We start from the raw sequence: 25,003 nt of genomic DNA, 5'->3' as shown, positions 1-25,003 counted from the left end.
ATTGCTGTGTGCTGGCGGAGGGAGGCAGCTAACCACTGCGTGAGATGTCCTCCACTGCCCAGGACGTGTAGGTACTGCATAGTGAGATGGGTCTGTGGTTCCAATGTGAGGTCTCCCTACTTTGATGTGAGTGTGGCTATTAATGAGCTGTGTAGGAGAAACGGACCAGGGGGAGCCCCTCCTCTACCAGCAGTATCGTATATGGACTTAATGTGCCATCTCTATACAGGTCACCCAGTGATTGGATACCCCCTTTGTGACAATCACGGAGCTCCATTTCTACCACCACTGATTGGCCTTTGGGTGACCCTTCTAGAGGTGTTGCCAGTGCATATGGTGTGATTTGCCTGTTTAAAAATAGACTTCTGCGGAAGTATTTATATGCCACTCTGAGTAGCAGGGGTTCCGGGGGTCTCACGGACGTGCCGGGATGAAATAGCTTCATCAGACGTGGTAGTGTATAGGGAGGGCACATGGTGGGGGTGTCTTCTCGTTGTCGATAAGCCAGCCATCTGGTTACCCACTGCAATTGGGCGGCGAAGTAGTACTGCTCAAAGTTTGGAGCCGCCAGACCTCCCTGGTCTGTGGGCAGGTAAAAAATAGCATTTGGGACCTGATGGCAATGAGTGTTCTGCCCAGGTTGCCATCAAACAGGTCTGTTGCCTGTCTATATGCCTTTATACCCAAATAACGAAATGTGTGTGCCTACCAGTGCACTGTCACGCTATTGAGAATGCACCTCGGACCACAGGCCCCCTCCCCACCCTCTGGAACGAATACAGACAGGACTTGCTGGCCGTGACTCTTAGCCCCGAGAGGGTGTCAAAATCTTGCAAGGTGTGAGCCTGTCGCTGAGGCACATGTCTCTGACATAGACCAACTGGTCATCTGCATACAACGACACCTTGTGTGTGCCATCTCCAAGCGGGATACCGTCCTCCAGTGGGGTGCGGATTGTGTCTGCCTGTGGTACTATGGTGAGTGTCCGATATGTGCGAGCCCACCTAGACCCTTTCCGACTGCTCCGTGTATAATAAACGGACCATTTGGAGAAACATGGCCCCTAGATTATACTTCTCCAGAGCCGCAAACAGGAACCCCCACTCTAAGGTGTCAAATGCCTTCTCTGGTTCTAGAATTAGGCCACCGGCACGCGGCCAATAGGATACGGAATCTGCTGCGATCCTGAAGAAACGTCGTAGGTTGAGTGAGGTGTTCTGGGAGGGCATAAATCCGTTCTGGTCGGCATAAATCAGGGTAGGGACCACCTGTGCGACCCACCTAACACCCATGAAGTGCATGCTCAATGGTGAGACGCATTGGATTAAATATTCATGAATATACTACATGATCAGCCCAACCCACTAAAAATGATGTTGGTTCTCTCTGCCTTCACTCCTCACCCTCCTACCAGGCTGCATCAGGTACACAATGGTAAACTCCATCACACTGTACCGTGCAAGCAAGATAGCCGTCTCAGGCTTATCCCCCAACAATCCGCGCAGTAGCATGTGACCAGACCACATAGGATACTGAAGACCGGACATCTCAGAATTAGCTCCAAGGATATGTGACATAATCCCCATGAAGAAAGGTTAGGCTGCCACGCACCTTCATTTCTGTAAATAGCTGAAGACCCATCTTTTGAAGCAAAACCTAACTACTTTGTAACTACCCACCGTTTAGATATTCCTTTTGTCCACACTTTCTGGTTGACCTCCCAATACATGAACACTGCTCCTTTTCTTTTCTCATATGCCTCCCACCCACATAACTCCCTTACTGTGAGTTCATATTTCGTACAGCCCTACCTTTCTTTGATACCAAATATTAGCTATATAAATTGCATTCATACATGTGGTTAAAGGTCTTGGGTAGATGCAAATAAGGCAGTGGCCTCCTAATCCCCGCCATTCTCAATCCCCCTTCCCCATAGGCAGCAGCGGAGCAGGTAATTGTAGTAAACGCAAAGAACAACTCTCACCAGTTTTGACGTTGTGGTTAATTATATACTGATGTGGGGACATTTTGTCAGTTGGTTTGCTGTAATTTATTTTGACATTTTGCTGAGCCTCAATGTTTACTTTGAATGTTAAAACTTGTTTTTTTTTCTAACCAATATTGGATTAAGAACCCATGTCCTTAGATCCTAGTGACTAATTTTTTCCTCTGTCTTGTTCTATTTTATGAACAACTGAAAATATACACAATTTTTTCCAAAACATTTGGGGGCTTTTTAGAAGAGTTCACAAATCTTTCTTTGCAAATGTTTGTCACAAAACTTCTTATTTTGGTTTACAAGAAGAATATATTGACCCAAAAGTGCTTCAAAATGTTCCTGCACAATTTCTCCGATGTGTAGATTATATGTTTGCGACCGTTGTCCTTTTATGTACTGATGTAATATACACTGTTTTCTTTTCCACCATTTCTCATATTTAGGATCTTCCTATGCAGCGCTTACGCTGTCTCTTCGAGACATGCTGTATTCAGGATATGGGCATTAAGTTCCTCCCACTTTCCGCCCATCTTTTTAATTGGCTTCTATTTCTGTCCTTTGTAAATGGTGGCTTTTCATTGGTCAATAGACTTAGTAGTCCTGCCTTAATGCTGCCTTTTCTCATGTTGAACCTCCCATGAGGACTGCTGTCTTACCTGTTGTAGTTTCGCTGTATGTTTTATTTAGAATATGTGAGCACTATTTTCTTAAGACTTTCTCGACCTGCTGTTGCAGGCACAACATGTTGTCCTGCAGCTTAATGATTTTTTTATTTTTTTTGCAATGCAGCACGGGTGCTTGGACTTTAACAATGACGGCCGCATGAATTTTCTTTTGTTGCGTGCAGCTCCCCCAACTGTATTTTTGAAACATTGTGGTCTTTTTTCATAATGCAGCCCGCGCATCTATTGAAAATGCGTGTCTCGCATTGACACACACGCGTCTACTTTGTAAAATGCGGGGCTTGTCCGACTTGCACCGCTCATAAACCTTGTTAATTTAACAAAAACAAATATAGATATGTTTTTTTGCAGTGCAGCATGCTTTAAGATTACTATCCACGTGCCTTGCTTTTGTTGGGTGTAAGCAAGGACCAGATCCTCGCCACAGCTTGAGGAGGAGTCCTTAAAACACACACTAGGATCCCACTCTCCTCCATGGCAGCAGACGCTGCTTCACAGCCCCCCCATGCCGATTCTACATCAACAGTAGGGCGTGAGGCACAGGATGGAGCTCGCGTGGCTCGAGCAAGCCCTCCCCCTCAAATGCTATTCACCCGTTAGAAGCTCGTGGGGACAACGGCGTGCTTTGTAAAAGGATCCTAATCACAAACTCAATGAAGATCCCGATGGCTAGCCATACAAGGTTGCAGAAACCACACCAGGTTATTAGTATCATTGTCATTTTAGGGCACAGCAATTCCAAATAATTGTAGTTTATGTCCGAAATATTATTATTATTTATTTATTTTTTTTGGTGCAAGATGTTTGAGTACTGTCAAGGATACACAGCGTCATGCCTACAACCCTGAGGCCGGCCGCTATCGGTACAAATCATCAGGATGGTCAAAAACATAATAAAGATGGCACACATACCGCTGTATAGACGTCATATCAACATAATGACAAGTACATACTCAACATGACTAGATCAATTTGTCTCGCTTTTTTACATTTTTTGTTAACCCTTAACATGTGCGGTATCCCATCCACAAGTGGGACAGGCTCGTGCGCCAGCATGGTGGCGGGCCTACATCAACGTGTGGTACAATACATGCAGGACATCTCAAGAGAATCACAACAGAGCTGGAACAATTTATCACGGCATGTAAGACGACCAAATGAACCACCATATCTAAGGCATAGGGCAGTTAGCACTATAGCGCCTCCCATGGAGGCGGGGCATCACATTGTTAGCAGGAGTGGTTCACAGGTAAGGATGGGGGGGGAGGGGGGATAGTGATGTCAGCAGCTGAGCCCACACCTGCATAGCTCGTCTTCACCCCCCCCCCCCGTGACCAAGGGGCACCACAGCAACATCCCAGCATTCCAACCTCAATATCCGGCATCTTCTGGAGATTCCGCTAGTAAATAACATTGCAGCAGGGCCCATATGTCAGTGGGCCTGGAGGTGGACGGCAACAGTTCAGAGTAAGTATGTAATTGTTCTTGACAGTACACCATGTCCCGCATCCAATCCTTGAATTTGGGGGCCCTTCCCCTCCCCCACCTACAGGCCACTCTACGCTTGGCCAATAGCATGGCCAGTGCCACATATTTGCGGTGGGCCGCTTGAGGCGGTTCAACATAGCCCAGCAGTGCCACTATCGGAGATGGGTCCACCGCCATGTGTATCATTTTGGATATTGCCTGAAAAACCTGATCCCAATAGCGGTATACCTGATCACATCCCCATGCAAGGTGTAAGAAATCAGCCCCCGGAGCCCCACATCTGTCACAAGTGTCAGTAGACCGCAGCTGGAATCTGTGCAGACGTGCCGGTGTGTGATATAATCTGTGTAGGAATTTATAATGAATAATCCTATATCTACTGCTAGATGATATGCGCTCAGTCTGATGTAAACAGAATTCCCACTGCCTGTCAGTAAGTGCCATGGCCAATTCCTGGTCCCACTTCTTCCTGGCAGGCAAATCTGTACAGTCCATATTTACACGGACCGATTTGTATAGCGTAGATACCAGTTTGTTGGGGTTATCGTGTAGAAGTAGGTTCTGTAGTGGGATAAGTACAGGAGGTTCGCGTGGGAAGTCAGGTGTAACTGCCTGTAAACCATGCCGGAGCCTGATATAGTAAAATACCTCCAGCGGTGTCGGCTGTATTCCTTCGTAAAGCTGGTCTTTGGTACGGAAGGTGCCATCACGGTATAAGTCCCCCCATGTTCGAACATGTATTTTCGTCAACAGCTTTTGAAAGCCAGCTTCCTGTAAAAGCGGCAACTGCGGGTGATAAGTCAAAGGCAATAGTGGGGCGTATAGTAGTTGTAAATCGAGTCTCGAACTAATATGAAGCCACGCAGTCACAGTGCTAAGTACTGTGTTGGGGGTTTTATCCCTACCTTCTACCGGGGAGTATAACGCACCTTCAATCGGGGTTGGGTGTGCCAGCCAATGTTCAGCTGCCAGTTGGGGCATGTACCTAGGTTGTCGAATCCAGAAGTAGGCAAAGTGGGCCTGGGCAGCTCGGTAATAAAGTTCGAAATCTGGAATCCCAAAGCCACCCTGCGAGTGGTTGTATGAGTAAGTGACTCGGTGTGTAAGTGGCTGTATTGATGAGTGAGTGTGTGTGAATGGCTGTATGGGTGAGTGAATGGTTGTTTGAGTGGCTGTATGAGTGAGTAAGTGGGTGTGTGAGTGCCTCTGTAGAAGAGTGATTGGGCATGTGAGTACTGGTATGGGTCTGTGAATGGGTATGTGAGTGGTTGTATGACTGGGCGTACAAGAGGTTGTATGGGGTGTGAGTGGTTCTGTGGATAATGTAATCAGTGATGTCATTTGAGATGTCATCAGTGATGTCACTGACCATGTCATGCGTGATGTAATATGTGAGGTCACAAGCAGTGCGTTGGGGGGCGTAAGTTATAGTTAGCTCAGCTAACTATAACTACTGAATTTCACTGGTTTTGTACGAGGGAAATCTGAGCCTAACTATAATGTTCCTGTACCCTTAGGATTATTCAGTGAATTTCTAAGATTTTTTTTTAACTGTTAGTCTCGTTTGCAGAGTGGTGGAGCAAGGGGGCAGCTCCTTCGACCAGCTCTCAGGAATCACGCTGTAAGGGACTTACTGTAGGTAACAGGAGGGCTTCTTGGCTCCAAGGTCCCTCAGTATCCAAGTAGACTTCATCCCCCAACCAGTATTGCTCCAGGAGGAGCGTTTGCAGAATGGTGGATAAAGGACACATGACCTTTTAAGACCTCTCAGCAATCCCACAGTGCAGGACTTGCTGGAGGGATTCATTGGAGGCATGCACTCTGTTACCACGCCATCCGCGAGGAGACTTTAAAAATCCTGATCCATTGACAATAAATCCTTACCGTTGAGATCGGAAGTACATATTGTGAGTTTGTGATCCCAATTACTAAGACCTCTTTTATCCAGACCTCAGGGAATAGTTAAAGTTGGACATTGAAACAATAATATGATATAGAGGCATCTCATAAATGAGACATACGGTTGTAATAGTTGAGGCCAAGATTTTTAGAAGTATTGTGACTCCTTCAGAAGTATTACCAGGACCCAATAAACGTCTTCTGGGTGTAAGATCAGGTGCCCCTTTCATTCTTGGGACTATGACTTACTGTACAGTAGAAAGAGGATACAACATACACCTGTGCGCCGCAAGCTTTCCCGCGTGGGTTAGGGGATGGCCTCTCATCAATGTCCTTCCATCAGATCTAACTGGTACTAATAAAAGATATTGCAGAATCAACCACAGTGACGGAGTCCTGATGAAGGCATAGCCGAAACGCGTTGTTTCCAACATGTGTCACCAGTCTCTGCACATTGTATCGGAGTAAATCATTTATATGTTGGTATTGAATTGAATATGAATGTTCTATCATTTATTAGGCCAGCTAAAAGTTAAACTAAGCAAAGTTCATTATCTTTATACTCTACTGTCATATCTTTGATTAGGCAATGTTGTGTATGTGGGTCTATACAAATCAAAAAGAATTTGCATTGATGGAATTTGTATATAAAAATTTATATCTGTGAAAGTTTTTCTATGAAATAACAAAAATATATTTTTTATAAAAAAGAATAAAGACAATTCTAAGCATATAAAATTAGTCTTATGTGATTTTCATAATTGTTCAAAATATATAGATATCTAGAGTCCATTTGCCCTTCCAGTATCAGCACTGTTCCCGGTGCTCTCCTTTCCCATTTAGTCTTTTCCGTGGTAGGGTTGTATCTTATTTCCAGGGGCCCGTTCGTTTTCCAGCTAAAGGACTTACTGAAGGTAACAGATGGGGTATTTGGCCCCAAAGGACCCTCTGGAGCCAATGGGACTTCATCCCCTACCCAACAGTGCGCCAGGAGGTGCATTTGCAAGGAGAAAGGGGGAGGGACTGTCTTCCTTAGGCCAATTTCGGACCTGGAAATCCCATCCTCCGTGGTTAGGCCTTTTTTTTAATTGTAGAGCGGGACACGCGGTGGGCACCCCGGGACATAGCAGGAGACGGCTCAGGGGGGTGGTGTTCCCCAGGGCCAAAGGCTTCAGGAGGGGAGCTGTGCGGTCCCCTCCTGTTTTAGAATTTGTTCTGGGAAGGTGGTGGCCCCCGGGGCTACAGGGGTGTCCATGCGGCCCCTCCACATTCAGTGTCGCAAAAGCCCTGGGGAGGTGGCGGTCCCCAGGGCTGGTGGGGGTCTGAGAGCCCTTCCACCTCATTTTATAAGTAAAGAAGCCCCGGGAGGTGGTGGTCCCCTAGGCACAGGATGCTGTGTGGACACCCAATCCATAATTTAAAACAAAAACTCTGGGGAGGTGGTGGCCCCTGAGGTTTCATTAAACCCTAGAAGGGGGCTCCATGCGCCTCCTCCTTTATTTTTGCATATGCCCCTGGGATTTGACCCATTTGGGGGCTTCCTTTAAAAGAAGTGTGGGAAACTGTGCTTTATTTTTTTTCAATTTTGTCCCAAATCTGTGTATCCACCCGTGAATTTGCAGCAAAATTGAAAAATATTTCTCTTTTTAATGGTAAGCAGGGTCCCTATGGGGTCCCCCCGCCATACCTGGGGGGTCAGGGTATTCTTACCCTGCTCCCTTTTCTTTATTTTTTTAGTTTTTTTGTGTGAATCTGTTTCAAGCGGAGTCCCAAGATGGCTGCCAACATGTCTTGATTGAACTGTTGGCAGCCAATCAAATTTCAGCAGGATCCAAGAGTTCACTGCAAGGACTCGCGGCCACAGATATCTATATTCTTTAACTTTAAATATCTCTAAAACTACTGAATGGGTTTACTCCAAATCCCAATAAGTACTCTTTCTGGACCAACATCTAGCTTTCTGCCAAATTGGGTGTAAATCTGTTCAGCGGTTCGGGCTGTAGTAGTGTTCAAAATCCCTAAGGGAAAATGCTTTTTAGGCCCCCCCCCCATATTTTCTCAGCTCCTGCTTGATGGATCACCCCAAAACTTTAAACACAGCTGCTGAACCAAAAAGGAGAACATTTTTGAAAATGTTGTGAAGATTTGTCAAGCAGCACCAAAGTTATTGGCAAAGGAAAAAATTCTTCCTATGAAAACATGGTCCTAACTGGAACTACCTACTGGCGACCGCCAGTAGGTAATGCATACATACATACATTAAAATATATATTTGACCACCAGGAAAGCCTCTGCAACGGCAAGGCCAATAGGTCTGGTGTTGGGCTGCCAGACTTTCGGCGTTGTCAATGCTGTTTTGTCATGGTTTTTGTAAAAACGTTTTTGTTGGAGGAGCTGCCTGGCATTTGGCCTTGCCAATGCTTGTTCTTTGTGCGCAATTCTTTCTGTTTCCTTGTGAAAAGCACTCTTTTTACTTGGTGTCTAGGAACAGATACTGACAGGGGCAACAATTTTAGACTGAAGGCCTGATTAAGAATTTTGTAATAACGAAAAATCTGCTGAGTTTTGGATGAAGTGTTGAATATGGACTTGTTTCTGCTGGTGCAATTTCCTCCTCCATATGGATACTAGTGTGCAGTTTTGTAGCAGGTGTGCCATGGGGCCCTAGTGCCTATAGTCCTCAGTACTGGTGTCTTTTCCAAAATCAGAAATGGTCTGTTGGCGTCTGAAGGGTCAACACTAGGGCGCTTCACAAAGTGAGAGCGAGAAACAAACAAGATCACCCTCCTTCTGTTCCTTTTTAAATCACAGGAACTAGAAATGATTATGACAATTTGAGTGTAAATTCTTGGCATGGATATATGGCTTTCATTTGGCCTTCAGGAACAGAGGAGCAGTTCCAAAAAGAGCACAGGCTAAGCAGTAATTGAAATTATAGTTTCTGCCCCATGTGGAGCCACTGTAGTGGTCTCAAGTGTTCCTACAGTTTCAAATTGGAATCCCGACTGTCACATTTTGCACTAGTTTACCAGATACCGGAGAGCGTAGTTTTAAAGTATCACCATATTCTAAGGATGATCCAACTTAAATGACGCAGAGACTGCGTTAATGTGGAACTCAATTGATAGGTCAACTTCAGACACCTTTCAGCTTGCCCTCATTTACTAGGTGTAACCTCCAACACAGTCAATTTCTGATTCCTAAATGCTTTCCATAGGTTTCTCTATGGAATGGTCACTTGTACTGCAAGCTTCCATCACCTAACAATAACATTGATTACTTCCATAGACTTCAGCCAGATAAATTGCCACAGACACCGGACCTTACCGTCCCAGGAAAGTCCGACGATTAACTGAAACCCGAGGTTTTAAAAGCATTTTTTCTGAGAAGGACATGGTCCTGTCTCCACCACCTACAAACATAATGACCACACATCTCACTGCACCCGACCACTGTGATCCTCCCTTCTTGCAAGTATCAGTTTCAGAAAGAGTTGTTTCATCCAGCATGGATTGGAAAGAGTGCACCTGGGGGATAGTTTGGGTTACTTTGGTTTAACTCCCATCTGAAGTGGACCTCAGTCTCCTAGCAATGCATACACAGATGAAGCACACACAACAAAATAATGGCATCCATCACAGAGTATGAATGTTAAAACATGGAAAAGTGTGGAATCTGTTATTCCCGGGTATTCACAATTGGTAGTCTGCAGGTCAGCGAGAATACTGGTAGGGATGGAAGCATCCTGAAAGATAACTAGGCACATCACTGGTCCTTCTAGTCCTCCTTTATTGAAGAGACTACCCTGATGAAGTCCTAAGGGATGAAACACATTGGCTGGGCTGCTTGGAAAAGGCTGTGTATCTTGAACATAAATAAAAAGTTGGATTCTGAACATATTCGCAAGATTCCTGAAAATTAACTCCTGCCAGATTATGCATATTTAATCGATGTGTGGACTTTTACTTAGTGGAAGTTTGGGATTGAAATAGAGTATACAAATATTTTTGGGACATAATTGACGCTTCTTTTCAAATTGTTTTGTTGCTACAAACGTGGCCAGAATACGTCCTTAAATCTTTGAGGAAGTTCTTTGACTTAAAGTGACTCTGCATTGACATTGTTGTATGTTTTTGGAATGTAATGCTTTATATGGTTTGAAATAGTTCAATGTAGGTCATTGGGGGAAGGAGCGAGAGTAACTGAGTTTCGGAAATGGCTGCCCTTGACTGGCCACACAAAGGACATCAGAAGCGTGTGCATTATATAATACCTCTCGATAAGTATTGTTTCGTTTACAGGTAAGTAGATAGCCTTGAATCTATGTGGGGGAAGAGTCAGACTTTCATTCTTTGCAAAAGTGTGTTGTTGTGCTATAGTTAAAGCTATTATTTACTCTGCTGCGAAAAGGAAAATCAGCAGCAGTTTGGGCTTGACTGTTCCCATTGGGTACAGGGTCAAGACTGATTTCATATGGCTGGGTCCAAACTGGAATGGCATGGTGAGCAAAAAAATACGAATTTAGGCCCAGATCTCTTTACTGGGGTGAATGTATGACATTGTTCTGCATTCTGTCCATCAATTGTTCTTTTTGCATTTGTACATGTGGAACAGGTATGCCCAGACGGGGGTCCCGTGCTCTCCATGCCACTGGAGTCAAGCTATCCTGGCTGATGAGGGCTGAAAGCCCGAAACCGGTCCTAGGATGCTTGTTTCCAGTCCATGGAGGACCTTGCCTGGCAGTTCGGGCTCGACTGTTCCCATTGGGCACAGGGTCAAGTCTGATTTGCATATGGCTGGGTCCAAACTTGAATGGCATGGTGAGCAAAAAAACGATGGATTTAGGCCCAGATCGCTGTACTGGGGTGAATGTATGACATTGTTCTGCATTCTGTCCATCAATCGTTCTTTTTGCAAAAGGTTATACCTATTAAATAGCTCAAAAATAAACCTCTTCGAATCATCATACGCCATGATCAACACTTTAAGATGTATTTTATATCAGAAATTGAAATTAAATGTATAGTACACCTGCATTTAAGCCAAACTTGTTTTGGCTGTAAATAGGACAGCTCTTGGTCGGGTGTTTGTGTGCGTGCACAAAGTAAAAATAAACGTAAAAGTCACCAAACCCAGGATTCGGAAGCTGGTACTGTTAAAAGGTGCACCTTCTATGGATGCAGTATTTTTATAGCCCCATGTCTTGGAAGTGTTTGTATGGTATAGGGAAGGAGTTACTGTCTATACGATTTTGATGTAGCGTGAAGCAAAATGTATCTTCGTATTTATTTTGATGCGATAGAAAACAAACTGTGTTCTTTTGCGTTGCATCTTTGCAGCGAGAAGCAAAATGTGACACTTGCGGTGTTTTCGCTGGAGGCGAGAACAAGCTGGATTGAGGGAGGCAGGTTTGGAGGCTGCAGTGCTGGCAACAGCCAACAGGCGGCAGTCTTCTCCGCGCACAGCTCCCTTGCTGCCGCCCACCGCCGCCTCCTCCTCTTCCTCCTCCTCTTCAGAGTGCAGAGCCTGTGACTGTCAGCAGCGGCTCTTCTACAATCTCCCAGCTGCATGTACAGTATGCACGGAGCCTGCCAGCCCTCTTCCTCCTCCTGGGGGGGCCCTGGCTCCACCTCGAGGGCACCTCCCCCTGCTCCATTTTGCGAGATGTCTCTACTGGGCCCCTGCTGAACAGTAAGTATTTGGTGGGGGACGCCGGAGGGGAGGGTCAGGCTAGGAGGGGGTCTGCAAAGTATCTGCTGTCAACATGATGCTCTGAGGGGGGTCTGGCGTGGGCTTGCTTTTTCTAAGTACATATGAAGAGGGGGCGTGTGCGTTTTTCAAAACTAAATATTAGGCAGTGTGTATTGAGAGGGGTGTGTGCAGGGGGTCACAAGGCATGCACTGCCACCATAATCTTTTCAGAAATGCGGGACAGCAGCAGTGCTGCTTTTCCTAAGGAAATGTAAAGGAGGGGAGGGTTTGTTTATCAACACGAAATAATAAAAGGCAGGGGTTAGAAACCGTGTTCTTGTATGTGTGTCAAAGTAAATTAGAAAACCTGTCTGCCCTCACATTTGAGATCAGTCTGTGGAAGCGGTGTTTTTTGTTATTTTAATTGTAAAAATGACGGTGGGGGACCCCCAGCCGTTCTCTTGACATGCATTTGCGGATGTTGATTTTATAAGTATGGTTTCTGTTTGCTACGTGCGAAAATACACCGATTTTTTCCAGACTCCGATTGAGGCGCGTTTGGGACTAGGTACGATCCTTTTGGGTGGCGGAGAGAGCAGGGGGGGGGGGGGGGGGGGGGTAACCCACTGGAAGTGAGAGGCTGGTGTGTAAAAGGAAGATGATTTTTCTTCAGCTCTAGTATATGCAGATAACATATACATATATTTAGGCGCGGTAGTCAGACATAAATAACACATTTGTTGGCCGCCACTGCCCCCAACGTGCGCATTCAGTGGCCGTGCTGACTTGAACTCTACCCGGGCATCGTGCCATGCTCACCGCTGGTTTGTCGGGGGAAGAAGACGCCCACTGCCCCTGCTTGCAGGAGTGTGGTGCCTCGGCCGCGCGTGGAACCCCGAGTTGTTTTGCAGTCAGTTTTTCCGGTCTAAAAAGCAGTGCTTGGCTCTGCGAAGTGGGCGTGACGCGGAGCTCAACAGGTCCTGAAGGCTGCGTGTTTTTAGAAGCGACCCGGCTGCCTCAAGGATCACCTCGCAGAGGGGACGTGGGGGTGGTATGCAGTCTCTTTCCCTGGATTTTCGGGAGCATTCCCTGCACCAGCCCCCATGCCTTCCGATCGCTATGTAAGTTGCAAACTTCTGTTGGAATATTTCCATATTATGTAGATTTCTGATCATTATTGACCCCTCATTGACAAATCCATTTAGCTCGTTTTTGCTCTCAAACACCCATTTGAAGCATTTCTTTCGCCTCCATTTTCGCTGCTTTTTTTAACCAAACTTTTTCCTGCATAGGACACGTTATTCCCATTATAAGTGGTTGTATTCATTTATGGACGTTGCAACGCCCATTTTCTTTATTAATTTTCATTTCTTCTGTGCTGTCATTGTTTTATTATGGCCCGCCTTCTCTTTTCTTTCTATTCCTCATTAATTTAATTCATGAAAATAGAATATTTCTTAATTTTTAAGGACATATAAAATCTCAGAAAACTGAGATTAAAGTTAGCATTTGCAGTGCAAGGCTTACATATGATGCAGAATGCTGAAAGAGCACTGCCTGCTGCACAGGACATTTTTTTGTTGGTCAACTACCCCACTTTGAAAATTATTTTAAAAAGTTATATTTTAGACGCCAGTGAAGATAGAATGTACAGTATTGAGATAGGAATACAATGTTGATCCGGAGAGTGTTTTCTTACTTTATAAGTTGTTTAGGAAAGTTACACTGAGATCCCGGATATCAGCACAGACCTAATGCGACCAGCGCCCCTTGAAGTGGGTATATCGTGTGTGTTTGTGTGTGTATACACACACCCACATATTATCCAATATATATATATAGATATATATATATATATGTATATATATATAATATGATGTGCAGAGTGTCATAAGCTACTAAATACCATTGTTGATTACTCTAATTTGACCTTTGTACCGTTGTAATAAATGTTTGAATGTACATTTTTTTAGTACACTTGCTCTTAGTAACGTCTTATTAGTCCACATTCATATCTATCTATCTATCTATCTATCTATCTATCTATCTATCTATCTATCTATCTATCTATCTATCTATCTATCTATCTATCTATCTATCTATCTATCTATCTCGAACATAAACTTAGCACTGTAACACATTAGGCCAGTTGTAGTAATACATGCATATTCATGCATGTGCTACTATACTGTGAAGGTTAAAGTGCATGTTATTTTCACTGTGGGATATAATTGATGAGGCAAAAACATTCCTCACAGCCTCATAGATTGCATGTCACAATAATTTTGCTAAGTGAAATAATTCTGTAATTCGCCACAGGACCTCTTCAATATGATTCTACCGTACTGAAAGTATTTTGGGTGTAAATACACAATCAAGACAAAAACATTTTATAGACAGATGCGTAGGGTGCCGTATGCTCTCTAGTATCATTTTGGAGAGAGGCCAGTGGCACGAGGACCCGCACGAGACCTGGTAATCAATATTAAACTCTGCACATCTGCATACATAATGTTTACATATATTGATATCATAAAGTAAAATGCACACTTAACTAGAAGGCTATCTTGGCCTTGAAAATAACAGATGTTTGTGACTCAACTCAGTGTACTGTGTATACAATATACACACGGGCATGTTAAAAAGTTAATGCGCAGTAGGTACATCATTGCTTGTTGGGCGGCCTCAGCACGTCCATATAGCACACCGGTTTAAGTGTTAGTATCTTTTCGAACAGCAAACCAAAAGTTCTGTATCGTTATTCTCGTGAAAATCCACAAACTTTGTTTCCATGTTTAGGCCTCACAGAGCAGCGCTGAACCATAGACAGGAGTGCAAATGTTGCCCACAACACAGTTAAAGCTACTATTTATTTTTATTAAACCGGTCAGTGAAGGATTTGTGTATATTCTTTTGAGAAACGTATGTACCAAGGGCATAGCTAGTGCAACAGAGCTTTATGTGAAGGTAAAAGACCAATGTTTGTTGTTTTCTTTTCAGAGAAATGTAAATTAAGGTACTTTAAGTGAATAGATTGCTTGATGTGAAATACCTGTGCGGAGTGTGAGCAATGGAGAAGTTTTGATTTTTGCATTGAAACACATGGCAACCAAAAACTAATAATGCCACTAGAAGCCAAGGGAGCAGACTTTAGTTTTCCCACCAAATACATTTCGTAGATTTTCCTGGGCAGCCCAGACTTAAAAATAAATGAAATAGTACCATGTCTGGAAAAATATCATAAAGCTTTTTCTGTTAATGCAGTGGGTCAGTGCTGTCCTTGCTATGCACTGATGTACATTGTCCGACAAGGATTGTAGCTAACCTGTGTTCTTGTTGATTTTGTTGCAGCCCACAGTATCTAATGGACCCCAAAGACACCATAAATACCCCCAGTGGCACGCAGGCAACGAAGAGTGTGCAGTACGGAGGAAAAGCAGGAAACGTGATTGATATTTTTTCCGCTTACAGGGGTGGAGCCGTTGGCCAGGTTTCTCCAGCACCAGCGACGACGTTGCCTGCTGCCCAGTCAGAGTCCAGATTGCAGCCCAGCGTGGGGGATCTGCCTGGCAGGTCTCTCAGTAATGTGCCTCAGCCAGACCTCTCTAAGGCAGTGTCCTTGTCCATGGGACTCTATATGGGAGAGCCTGACGCCAAAGTAATGGGCAACGACCTGGGCTTTCCCCAGCAGGGCCAGTTGGGGGCGCCAGCAGGTGAGACAGACTTCAGGCTCCTCGAAGAGAGTATTGCCAGTCTCCAGGCCAAGTCCACACAGCCGGAGGAGACTCCAGGAACGCCAGGTCCCGCAGGGAAGCAGGAGCTCCCGACCGTAGCAAGAAGTGGTCTTTCCCTGGAGGCTTCATCTGAAGTGACCCGAGGTCAGGCTGGCAGTGATAGCAACGGGGGCCATTTGAAACTCTTTTCGGATGACCAAACCACATTTGATATTCTGAAGGATTTTGAGCTAACGCCAGAGTCCCCCAGTGTAGATGTGAGTAGGAGCCCGTGGGAAGTAGATCCACTCTTTGACGATGAAAGCAATGGTTTGCTATCCCCTCTGCGGGCAGATGACCCCTTCATGATGTCAGTGAGCGCCAGCGAAGACTGCAAGCCACTCATCATGCTCGACTGCAAACCTCCGCTGAATGAACAGAGAGAGCAGGTGCGCCTGCCCAGCTTGAGCATGCAGATGCCCCAGGTGAAGACAGAAAAAGAAGACTACATAGAACTCATCACCCCTGGCGTGGTGAAACAGGAGAAAAAGGGACCTACGTACTGTGGAGCACACTTTTCGGGGTCCCACATGCATTCGTCTGGCATCTCTGTCCATGGGGTCAGCACTTCCGGAGGACAGATTTATCACTATGGTCTGAATACTTCACCTATCTCTCAACAGCAGGATCAGAAGCCAATTTTTAATCTTGTTCCATCGCTTCCAAGCATTTCAGATGCTTGGAATAGGTGCAACTCATCCGGGGCCGACAGTCTGACTTCCCTTGGGAGTATAAGCTATACCGGCAGACCTGCGTTTTCCAATGGCTACTCAAGGTAAAGTTTACATTTTTTATGGTTGAATATGAAAGAAAAAACTACAAAGTGGGCCTAACATTTAAGTTTTGTTCTCTTTACTGCCATCAATTCATGTGCTGTAGTGCTGGCAACCAAGTAGTTCACAAACATTTTAAATATGAGGGGACACACACTTCATGATTTCAAATAAATTGTTCTAGGGTTGCCACTTCAGGTGTGTTTTTTCTAAAAAAAAACTACAAAATCGAAACCATCTGAGACAGATAAAGAAAGCCGTGAAAAAGTACTGTAACACGTGAAACATATGGAGATTTTTTAATTAAAACATGCCTAGAATCAAAAGCCACACTGAAATGATTACTTCTACAACAACTTATGTGAATTCATTAAGTGAGTTTCCACGAATGTGTTGATGGAAAGTTATTGGAGGTTTGCTACAGTGATATGTCGAAATGTAATGTCCTGCAATTTAAGTACAACTGACAACACTGATGATTGACTTGTATTCCGGACTCTTGAATATGATAGCCAATGTTGTTGCAGTGCACTCAGAAGTTACATGCAATGTGCCAAATAGACAATTTGAATGACTGAAGATGTTGTCTTTGGTGTTGCTCCTGACACATTTCTCACACATTAAAGCTTTGCATATGCCCTCATAAATTACCCACCAGTATTATGGAAATTTCCATAAACCAGGCTCGTAAAGAAGAACACCGCAACAATTTGGCGTTTAATGCAGCTTTCCTCTAATGAGTTGGCAAGAGTTATCCAAATATAGTGCTGTCCAGAAAGGACTCTCCGGCACTTTGTTACACAGCAGCGTTTTCCATGTTAATATCTGCGGGCGGCATTTTAGAGGCGAGACTAGTTATAGAGTGGCTCCTCATCTGTACGTTGAGCAGCGGAGATTATATACTGTCTGCCAAGCGACCTCCTATGGGAGATAGGTTTGGAGGCAGAGTAGTGCCCTGGCGCTGTACGTGACTCTCAGCTGTACAAATCCAAGTGCATTTATGGGATCAGTGTCTGTATGGAGTTGGTTTAAGTGGGAGAAGCTTTCAACGGAGTGAATAAGCAGCTGCACCGCCACACACCATTTTTTTCAAAGTGTCAAAGACTTAAACTTGCAATTTTCAAGGGTGTGGGGGCTATTTGTCAAAAAGGTTTGGCCAGGCAAGCTAGATCTGATTTGAAAAGGTGTACATTTTCAGGTGAATTGAACATGAGTCTGCAGAAGAATATCGAAGAGCCATCCGTTTTTATGGATTGATGTTTTCCGTTTTTGTTGTTCTTTTCTAAAGATCAGACCCTTGTAATGAAAGCTACTGCCTTTTCCTCGTGTAACACAACGTGGGTTGTGACTTATTTATTTTACTATTGAGTGGAATCAAACCAGTGGACATCATTTTGTCCCCCTTATTGTAATTGTCCCCCCAGCAGCTCATTCCCTATTCTAAAAGGCGCAAATGTTAGTATATGCTGAATCATGCTTGATAGCGCAGGTCTGTTAGTTGTGCCTGCTGTTGGACAGAAATAGATTTGTCATGAAAGTCCAGTGATCTTAACATATCTGGTATGAAGTGCTTAGTGGTTTTTAGCCAGCATTGCTTTGCGTTCTGCTACTTGTAGTTTTACTTCTCTCCTTGAAAGTGCACACCTACTGTACAAAGGGATGCATGTTAAAAAGCCAACAGGTGGCTGAAGAGCTCATCTCTGACACAGAAAACGTTAATTATTAACAATTACAATGTAAAATATCTGATGGGTAGTTTGGAACAAAGTTACATGGCCGATGAAAGCACCACTTGTGCTATTTCTAAGGATTTAGTCAGGTGCCACTGTGACCTCAGACTTAAGTGGAGAGTTGTGATAGGTTTACAGTTTGCAGTTTAAAAACACAATTACCACACCAACCCTCAAAAATATTCTAGGACCTCTTTATATATCCCTTTTCTTAATGTCAGAGGAGGTGATGCTGCTTACCATGTGATTCTAATGTCTTTATAGGCAGATACATCAAACACTGCTTTTAAACTAAAGCACCGACCGGCCTTGCAAAACTTTTTTTTGCTGCTGTTAAATATCTGCGACTGCGGTGTGCCGAAACAAAGGACACGTGGGAACAAACAGCAATCGATGGCAAGATGTTAAAGCTATACAAGTGAGGTAGTCAGATTGTTTTAGTCTAAGGGCTTGCAAAGAAGTTTACATGCAGCCCATGTCATTTAGCTAATCTGTCCACCTAACTCTGCTAGGCCTGCCCACAGACCACTTTGGTTGATATGAACACTTCTTGTCATTGTTTTTTTTACAAAAAGTACAATAAGAAATACAGAAAGGGCGCTGCGTCAGCTCCCTGCAGAAATTCACGTTTTTGTTATGAATTGCCATTGCTTAGATGGGCTGTCAATCAAAGCCATTACATTTTGTTAATCATTACATTGTCACAATTGTGTTCCCATAAGGGTCTGTCTTTTACGTTCAATACCACACCACAACCTATGTCTTATGATTCCTTTTCATGAACTATTTTTTGAGTGTACAAATTAACTCCTCTAAAGCAGTCTGTTCAGCAAAGGAACCCTACAAGTTGCACCAATATTGTTGTAGCCTAGGTTATTGCTTCAACATAAAGTTTTCTTTCTAGGACAGTTGTGGACAACTCACACAAAATTGCTTCACTATTAAACATTTCCCCTAACAAAATGGCAGACCTATCAGCTTTGCCAATTCATGTGTTTTTGGCTCGTGGGTTACTCTGACTGCATGCATGAGGCTTTACACTGACTGCAAGCATGCATTTATTGTGGTTCTCACAGACGTGGCCTTCTCAACTCACCATGGGCCTTTTAACTCCGCACAAATCTCCAGTTCTAAAAATAACCTCCTCTGAGGTCATGTGTTCGAGCTGGGATGCTTCGAGCTGATGCAAGGCTGCCCCGCCGTTGTGCAGCAATGGGCGGCAGTGACCGTGAGTTTTAGACATGAATGAAACTCTCGGAAAACGAATATAATTTTTTACAAAAGAAAACGTTGGCCGGACATTTCCAAGAAAATTACGTTATTTAATAGAAGCGTTTTGCTTGTCATGTGGCTTTAGAAATGCTGTTGGGTCTTATGTTGGCTGGTGGAATTGGTGAGGTTGTGGATGCCATGAACAGCAGGCCGCGACTTTTTCCAAGTCCCACGCGAATAGAAAATGTGGTCTGTCCAAGCCTGTTCCAGTATGTTTTTGGGAGTCTGCTTTACTTGATGCTGAAGTTTACACGATTGTTTAATCCTCAATTGCATTGTGTTCCAGAGATCTGGCCGGTTTAAAACACTGCAGTGCATATTTAACCTTTCCTTTGGTTGAGGTGTCAATCGCGCAAGCTTGGTTTACATTTATTATGGGAAGACGTATGTGTTATGGTGAGGGGAGTGGATGGTGGGGTTCAAAAAGCTACATGCATATTTTCTCCATACCAATTTTGGTACATGTCCCTGCATTATATCTGCCAAATATTCCATTGTTACTTGTGACTTCTGGAGAAGGTCCTGACCTTTTAGCCAACTCTGGCATTCTGGGTGATTGTGCTTGGCATGCAAATTGGTTGTACCTAAGCGAAAGCAATCGGAGTTCCTGAAAGTGTCAAACATGGCGTGTGGTCCACTGAGAGGCTATAAAGAGGAACAATAAAGATACAATGTGCTTATGACAGAATTAACTTTAACATGGCTATAGGGACAAAATATCCACAAACGAGCAATTTACAGAGTCAAAAGTGGCACTTTGATTCTAAAAGCCAGATTAAAAAAAAATGCGAACATTTTGGATCAGAAAAAGTCCAGTTTTATTCACATATTATAACTCTAAGTCCCAGTGGATTTTGAGAGAGACCATGAAAATGGACACTAGTTGGTATGAACTAGACCTAGAAAAGAGTATTTGGCTTTACTAGGATATGCAGAAGGTATGACTAGGGACAGATACAGTGAAAACACAGCCACAGCCTATTACTAGAGCATGTGGGGTTGAGTCTTGGGACAAACAGCATGTTAAAATAAACATGGAAAATCACAAAAGAATGTGGTAGGTAAGTCTTGGGGTAGTCAAGGTGCTTACGCATCCATCAGGTATCACCGGTATGTGTGAAAGTATATCCTGGGCGTAGATAACATGCTGATGCATCAGTCATAATACCAAGGTGTGTGGGAGGTAAGTTGGGGTGTACAAGATGTTATCATAACCATGATGTCACCTTAGTATGTGGGAGGTATGTCTTGAGGCAGAGAACATGCTCCCACATCCATGAGGTGCTACCAGGTCACATGGTAAGGATGTCCTGGGCCTGACAACTTGCTAACATAGCCAAGGCATAATACTGAGGCATGTGGGAGGTAAGTCTTGGGGAAAACAGCCTGTTAACTTAATTATGAGAAAAAAGAGAGATGGCAGCAAGTGATAATTACCGCCGCACCGCCTGGCTGTACACTATACACAAAGTCACTGTTGCCCACCTCCTTGGTCCACTGCCAATGAATCCCACCACTATAATGCAAAAAGAGAGCACAACGAGGCAACACAAATGTAAAAAATCACAAATGCTAAGCAAAAAAGATCTATCCGGACTCTTCAATAACGATTGTCAAATCTTTAATAGTTGCTTGAATCACAAAAGCGTAATGCAGTGCAGATGGAGCCAACGCTTTTCACCCCAAATAGGGCTTCCTCGGAGCAGTAATAAACTGTACTGTACTCTGTAATGTAAGTATTTGGTTGAGAAGTCCGAGACAATTGATGATGTTAATTCCCAGATTGTGAAAATCAAATTCATTTCCTGTTCATCAAATTCAAAAAAGCGATAGTGATTACTGTGATAGGTAGAACATCTAGAGATGCGTCATCGTAATTCAAAGTGCACCATGAGCACATTTTGAAGGACGCTGTGTCTCTCGATCCTGCCACCAAAATAAAAGCGGGATAGAGAGACACCGCATCCTTTGAAATGTGCTCACGGTGCACTTTGAATTAAGATGACATACTTATAGATGTTCTACCTATCACAGTGAACACACTATCGCTTTTTTGGATTTGATGATCAGGAAATGAATTTGATTTTCACAATCTGGGAATTACCATCATCATTTTGGGTTATCACGGACTTCTCAACCATCTACGTACATTTCAGAGTACATTACAGAGTACAGTACAGTTTATTACTGCCCTGAAGAAGCTCTATTCAGGGTGAAACGTGTTGGCTGCATCTGCACTGCATTACGCTTTTGTGATTCAAGCAACTATTAAAAGATTTGACAATCGTCATTGAAGATTCCAAATAGATCTTTTTTTGCTTAGCATTGTGCTTTTTTACATTTGTGCTGCCTCTCTGTGCGCTCTTTTGACATAATCATGACATGTTACATACATATGTGAAATGTACGTCTTCGGGCAGACAACGTGCTTGCGCATCCATGAGGCATTACCAGGATGTGTGACGGTATATCCTGCGGCAGACAACATGCTTACGCATCCAAGGCATAATACAGAGGCATGTGGGAGGAGTGTCTTGGGGTAAACAAGAGGTTTTCATAATCATGGTGCGTCACCCAAGTATGTGGCAGGTATGTCTTGGGACACACATCATGGTGATAACTGGTATGTTTAGTGGCGTGTACCTCTAGATGACTAGTGCATAGAGATGCAGGTGCCAAACCCAGTGCACTGTTGTGCTCCTGAGGCTGCTGTGATGGTGCACGTCAGTGCTAGATTTTCTCTTCTCTGCCACCTATTTGTGGTGTAGGAAGGTGAACGTTTTATCCGCTGCACTAAAAGATCCCTACGCAGGGAAGTACAGATATTTCCTATGTAGTGTCAACGGGGAACGCTGTTTTCCCATTGAAATGCAAAACGAGGCGAGCTGCGCCGTGTTCTCATGTGATGGCTGGTGATTTGCCTCCCTTGTTTGCTCTGTGATTAAGGGGTCGCTTGCTTGCATTGGATGCTGGGGCCTGATTATGTTCAAATGAAATGTTTAGAGGGAATTTCAGCTTCATGCATTACATTCTTAGATTCCGTTTTGGAGTGAACATCTGTTTGTGTTATGCAATGCTGTAAATCACTCGCACTGCTGCACGGACCCGTTGCTTCTTCTTTCTGTATTTCATGTGCAAGGGCAGGCTTTGAAGGAAGACTTTCGTTTTAACTCTTTCGTGTGCATGAAGGCCTCCACCAGCCACCATGCTTATTATAACATCTAACGATTTAATAATCTACCTTATAAGTTGGCGCTGTTTTTTTTTAAGTGGATATTTTCCTTCCCCTTTTAAAACTAGTCAGTTAGTTAGGAGTAGCAGGTAGGTTTTGGCAAATATAGGGTGCTAACTAAATGTTTTAGTCACAAAAGCCGCTTTGGAAACTGGGCATGGACTCGTTGACTTGACAGTTACAAGAAACCACAATAATTAAATGCAAGGACCCCAAAACGAAATTGATCAAATGCCACGATTAATAAAAGTAATCATGTAAAATACAGGGAAGAACTTTAAGGCAAAACAGCATTTCCAACCATAAAAAACCGAACATAACAATAATTAAAAAAAGGGGTAACGGTTGAAATTAGCGATGCGATATGGGGTGGAAGCAGAATTAAGATTAAAGATGGGTGTAGGGAAAGATTGTGGAGGACTCGGTTGAACTTCAACTGAGCGCTCCAAACTTTACATTATCTATTTTTTTGAATTGAGGTTCACTTTTTAAAAATAATTTGTACTAATTTAACGGCATGTGTACTGTTTCTTAGTGCCAGTTGGAATCTTGTTTTCCTGAGATGTACATTAAAACTGGAAAGGGTTTCTATGTGGAGGACTCGATTGAACGTCAGCTGAGCCCTCTAAACTTTCCAGCACCTATTTTATTTATTTGAGGTTCACTTAAAAAAAAAAAAAATTGCACTAATTCAAAGCTGTGTGTAGTGTTTCTTAGTGCCAGTTGGAATCGGGTTTTCCTGGTATGTACATTTAAACTGGAAAGGGTTTCTCAGGTCAAAGTACATTTGCCTGGTTAGAAGCACCTATAGGTTTCTATTAAAACTGTATCCTATGTTTAATGTATGTTAAATGTTATTTTGTATTGTAAATCTCGGACTCCCATGTTTAAGGAGTGGCATTTTTTAAAATGCTTGTTTGATTACGATGTTAGGAATGAAGTTAGGGTTTACGTTGGTATGAGTTTAATATTATGGTTAAGGTAAAGGAAAGTGCTATTTGGAAGGATTAGGTTTAGGAATAGGATTATGTTAAGGATAAAGGTCAGGGTTATGTTCAATGCTATATTTTCAACATTATGGCATTATTGATTATTTTTAACCAAATGCAACAAGGAGAATTTAAGGCTCTGGCTTCTTGAGTAGTTATTGTGTTTTTAGGGCTCGCGCCCTGCGTTGCACTGCGTAGCAGTGCTTCGCAGCGCAAGCTCATTTTGTAATCGAAAAACAAAGTTTTCAAGCTGCCCTAGGAATCGCACACGCTCGTGTGTGTGATTTTCCTTCCGTGGGCAGCTATTGGCCTTTGCGTGCGTCTTTTAATGAAAGACTGCACGCAATAGGCCACAGGCGGGCGCATTGCTCCGCCCATGGCCTATTGGTGTCTATTACGCGCTTGGTGTGCGTAATAGACACCAATAGGCCGTCACGTGTGACGCAGTGGCTCGCGTGCACCACTCGCACTGAAACATCCGCCATACGAGTCCAATAGGAGCTGTTGCTGTATAAAGACGTGCCCGCTTCCCAGCAGACTCGAGGCAAACTTTCAAAATGTAGGGTTACGGGAAGAGCATGGGAACTGGAGTGTCTGCCTGACACGGGGCCCCTGTGCCCAGGAGCTGCAGCATGCCAAGCATAGCCCGAGGCCACAGTTGTACTCTTCTTATGATGCGCACGCTTAGAAGAGACACATATCTACCACTCTAGCAAATGTGTAAAATTGTGAAAATTTCTCAACTTGTTCAAGTGCTTAGAGAGACCGAGTGCTGCTAACAGCAAACCCTCGCCTCCCTCCTGGACCTCGGCAGCAGCCTCAGAAACTGATAGAAGTGCTGCTAGATCACAAGCTATGTCCTCGCACCCCCGCCCCCCCCCTGCCATGGGATCCGCAGGCAGTGCTCCGGTGGGTGTCATGTAAAAGCTCTGTCCTCGCAGCGCCCGCACCCCTCTCCCCTTCTGCCATGGGATCCGCAGGCAGCGCGCCTGTGGGTGTCTCGTTTGGTATTCTGTGAACTCCATATATCCCCCTGCGCTGCTCTTCGCTTGAAAAATGAATGGCGCCCCTGCCTCGACAGGCAGAAGCAAGGGATCTCACTGCTGCGATTCTCGACGATCCTAGTCGCAGTGTTTAAGGAGCACTGACGACCGATAATGACGTCAGAAAGGAACCATTAAAAACATTATTACAAATGCTACAGGTCTCGTTTCTCTTGTCTTTTACCAGAGGTAACAACCCCACTTTGCTTCCTAGGCGACCACCTTGCTCTCCCATATAGATGGTCCACCTGTGCTCCTGCCTAGCTTCACCCTCCAAATAAAAAATAAAACATCCCTGACCTGGGCGTGACTTTTACGTGGATAGTATATTTTGTTATATTGGGTCTGTACTGTGCTGCCTTTGCCTAAAGCAATTTTCTCATTCATTTATCTTTAACCACCTCTTTGAACATGCTCTTATTTGATGGCAT

At 44.0% G+C, this 25,003-nt stretch overlaps 1 protein-coding gene across 3 annotated transcripts in view; it reads left to right on the top strand.

Moving 5' to 3' along the window:
* Positions 1-25,003, top strand: part of NR3C1 (nuclear receptor subfamily 3 group C member 1) — a 775,966-nt gene that overhangs the window by 88,577 nt on the left and 662,386 nt on the right. The window contains exons 1-2 of one of the 3 annotated variants that reach the window (XM_086931651.1): positions 11,618-11,760; positions 15,112-16,308. In XM_086931651.1, coding sequence (XP_086787777.1) covers positions 15,125-16,308 — 1,184 coding nt within the window. In that variant the 5' untranslated portion in view covers positions 11,618-11,760; positions 15,112-15,124. Of the gene's footprint in view, positions 1-11,617; positions 11,761-12,752; positions 12,882-15,111; positions 16,309-25,003 lie in introns of those variants that run through there. The other 2 variants (XM_086931649.1, XM_086931650.1) reach the window with 2 other exon arrangements.

This window comes from Lissotriton vulgaris, chromosome 7, assembly GCF_964263255.1.
Source record: "Lissotriton vulgaris chromosome 7, aLisVul1.2, whole genome shotgun sequence".
NCBI classification, from domain to species: domain Eukaryota; kingdom Metazoa; phylum Chordata; class Amphibia; order Caudata; family Salamandridae; genus Lissotriton; species Lissotriton vulgaris.
Note: the sequence above shows the minus strand (reverse complement) of the source record. Positions and strands in the feature narration are given on the sequence as shown.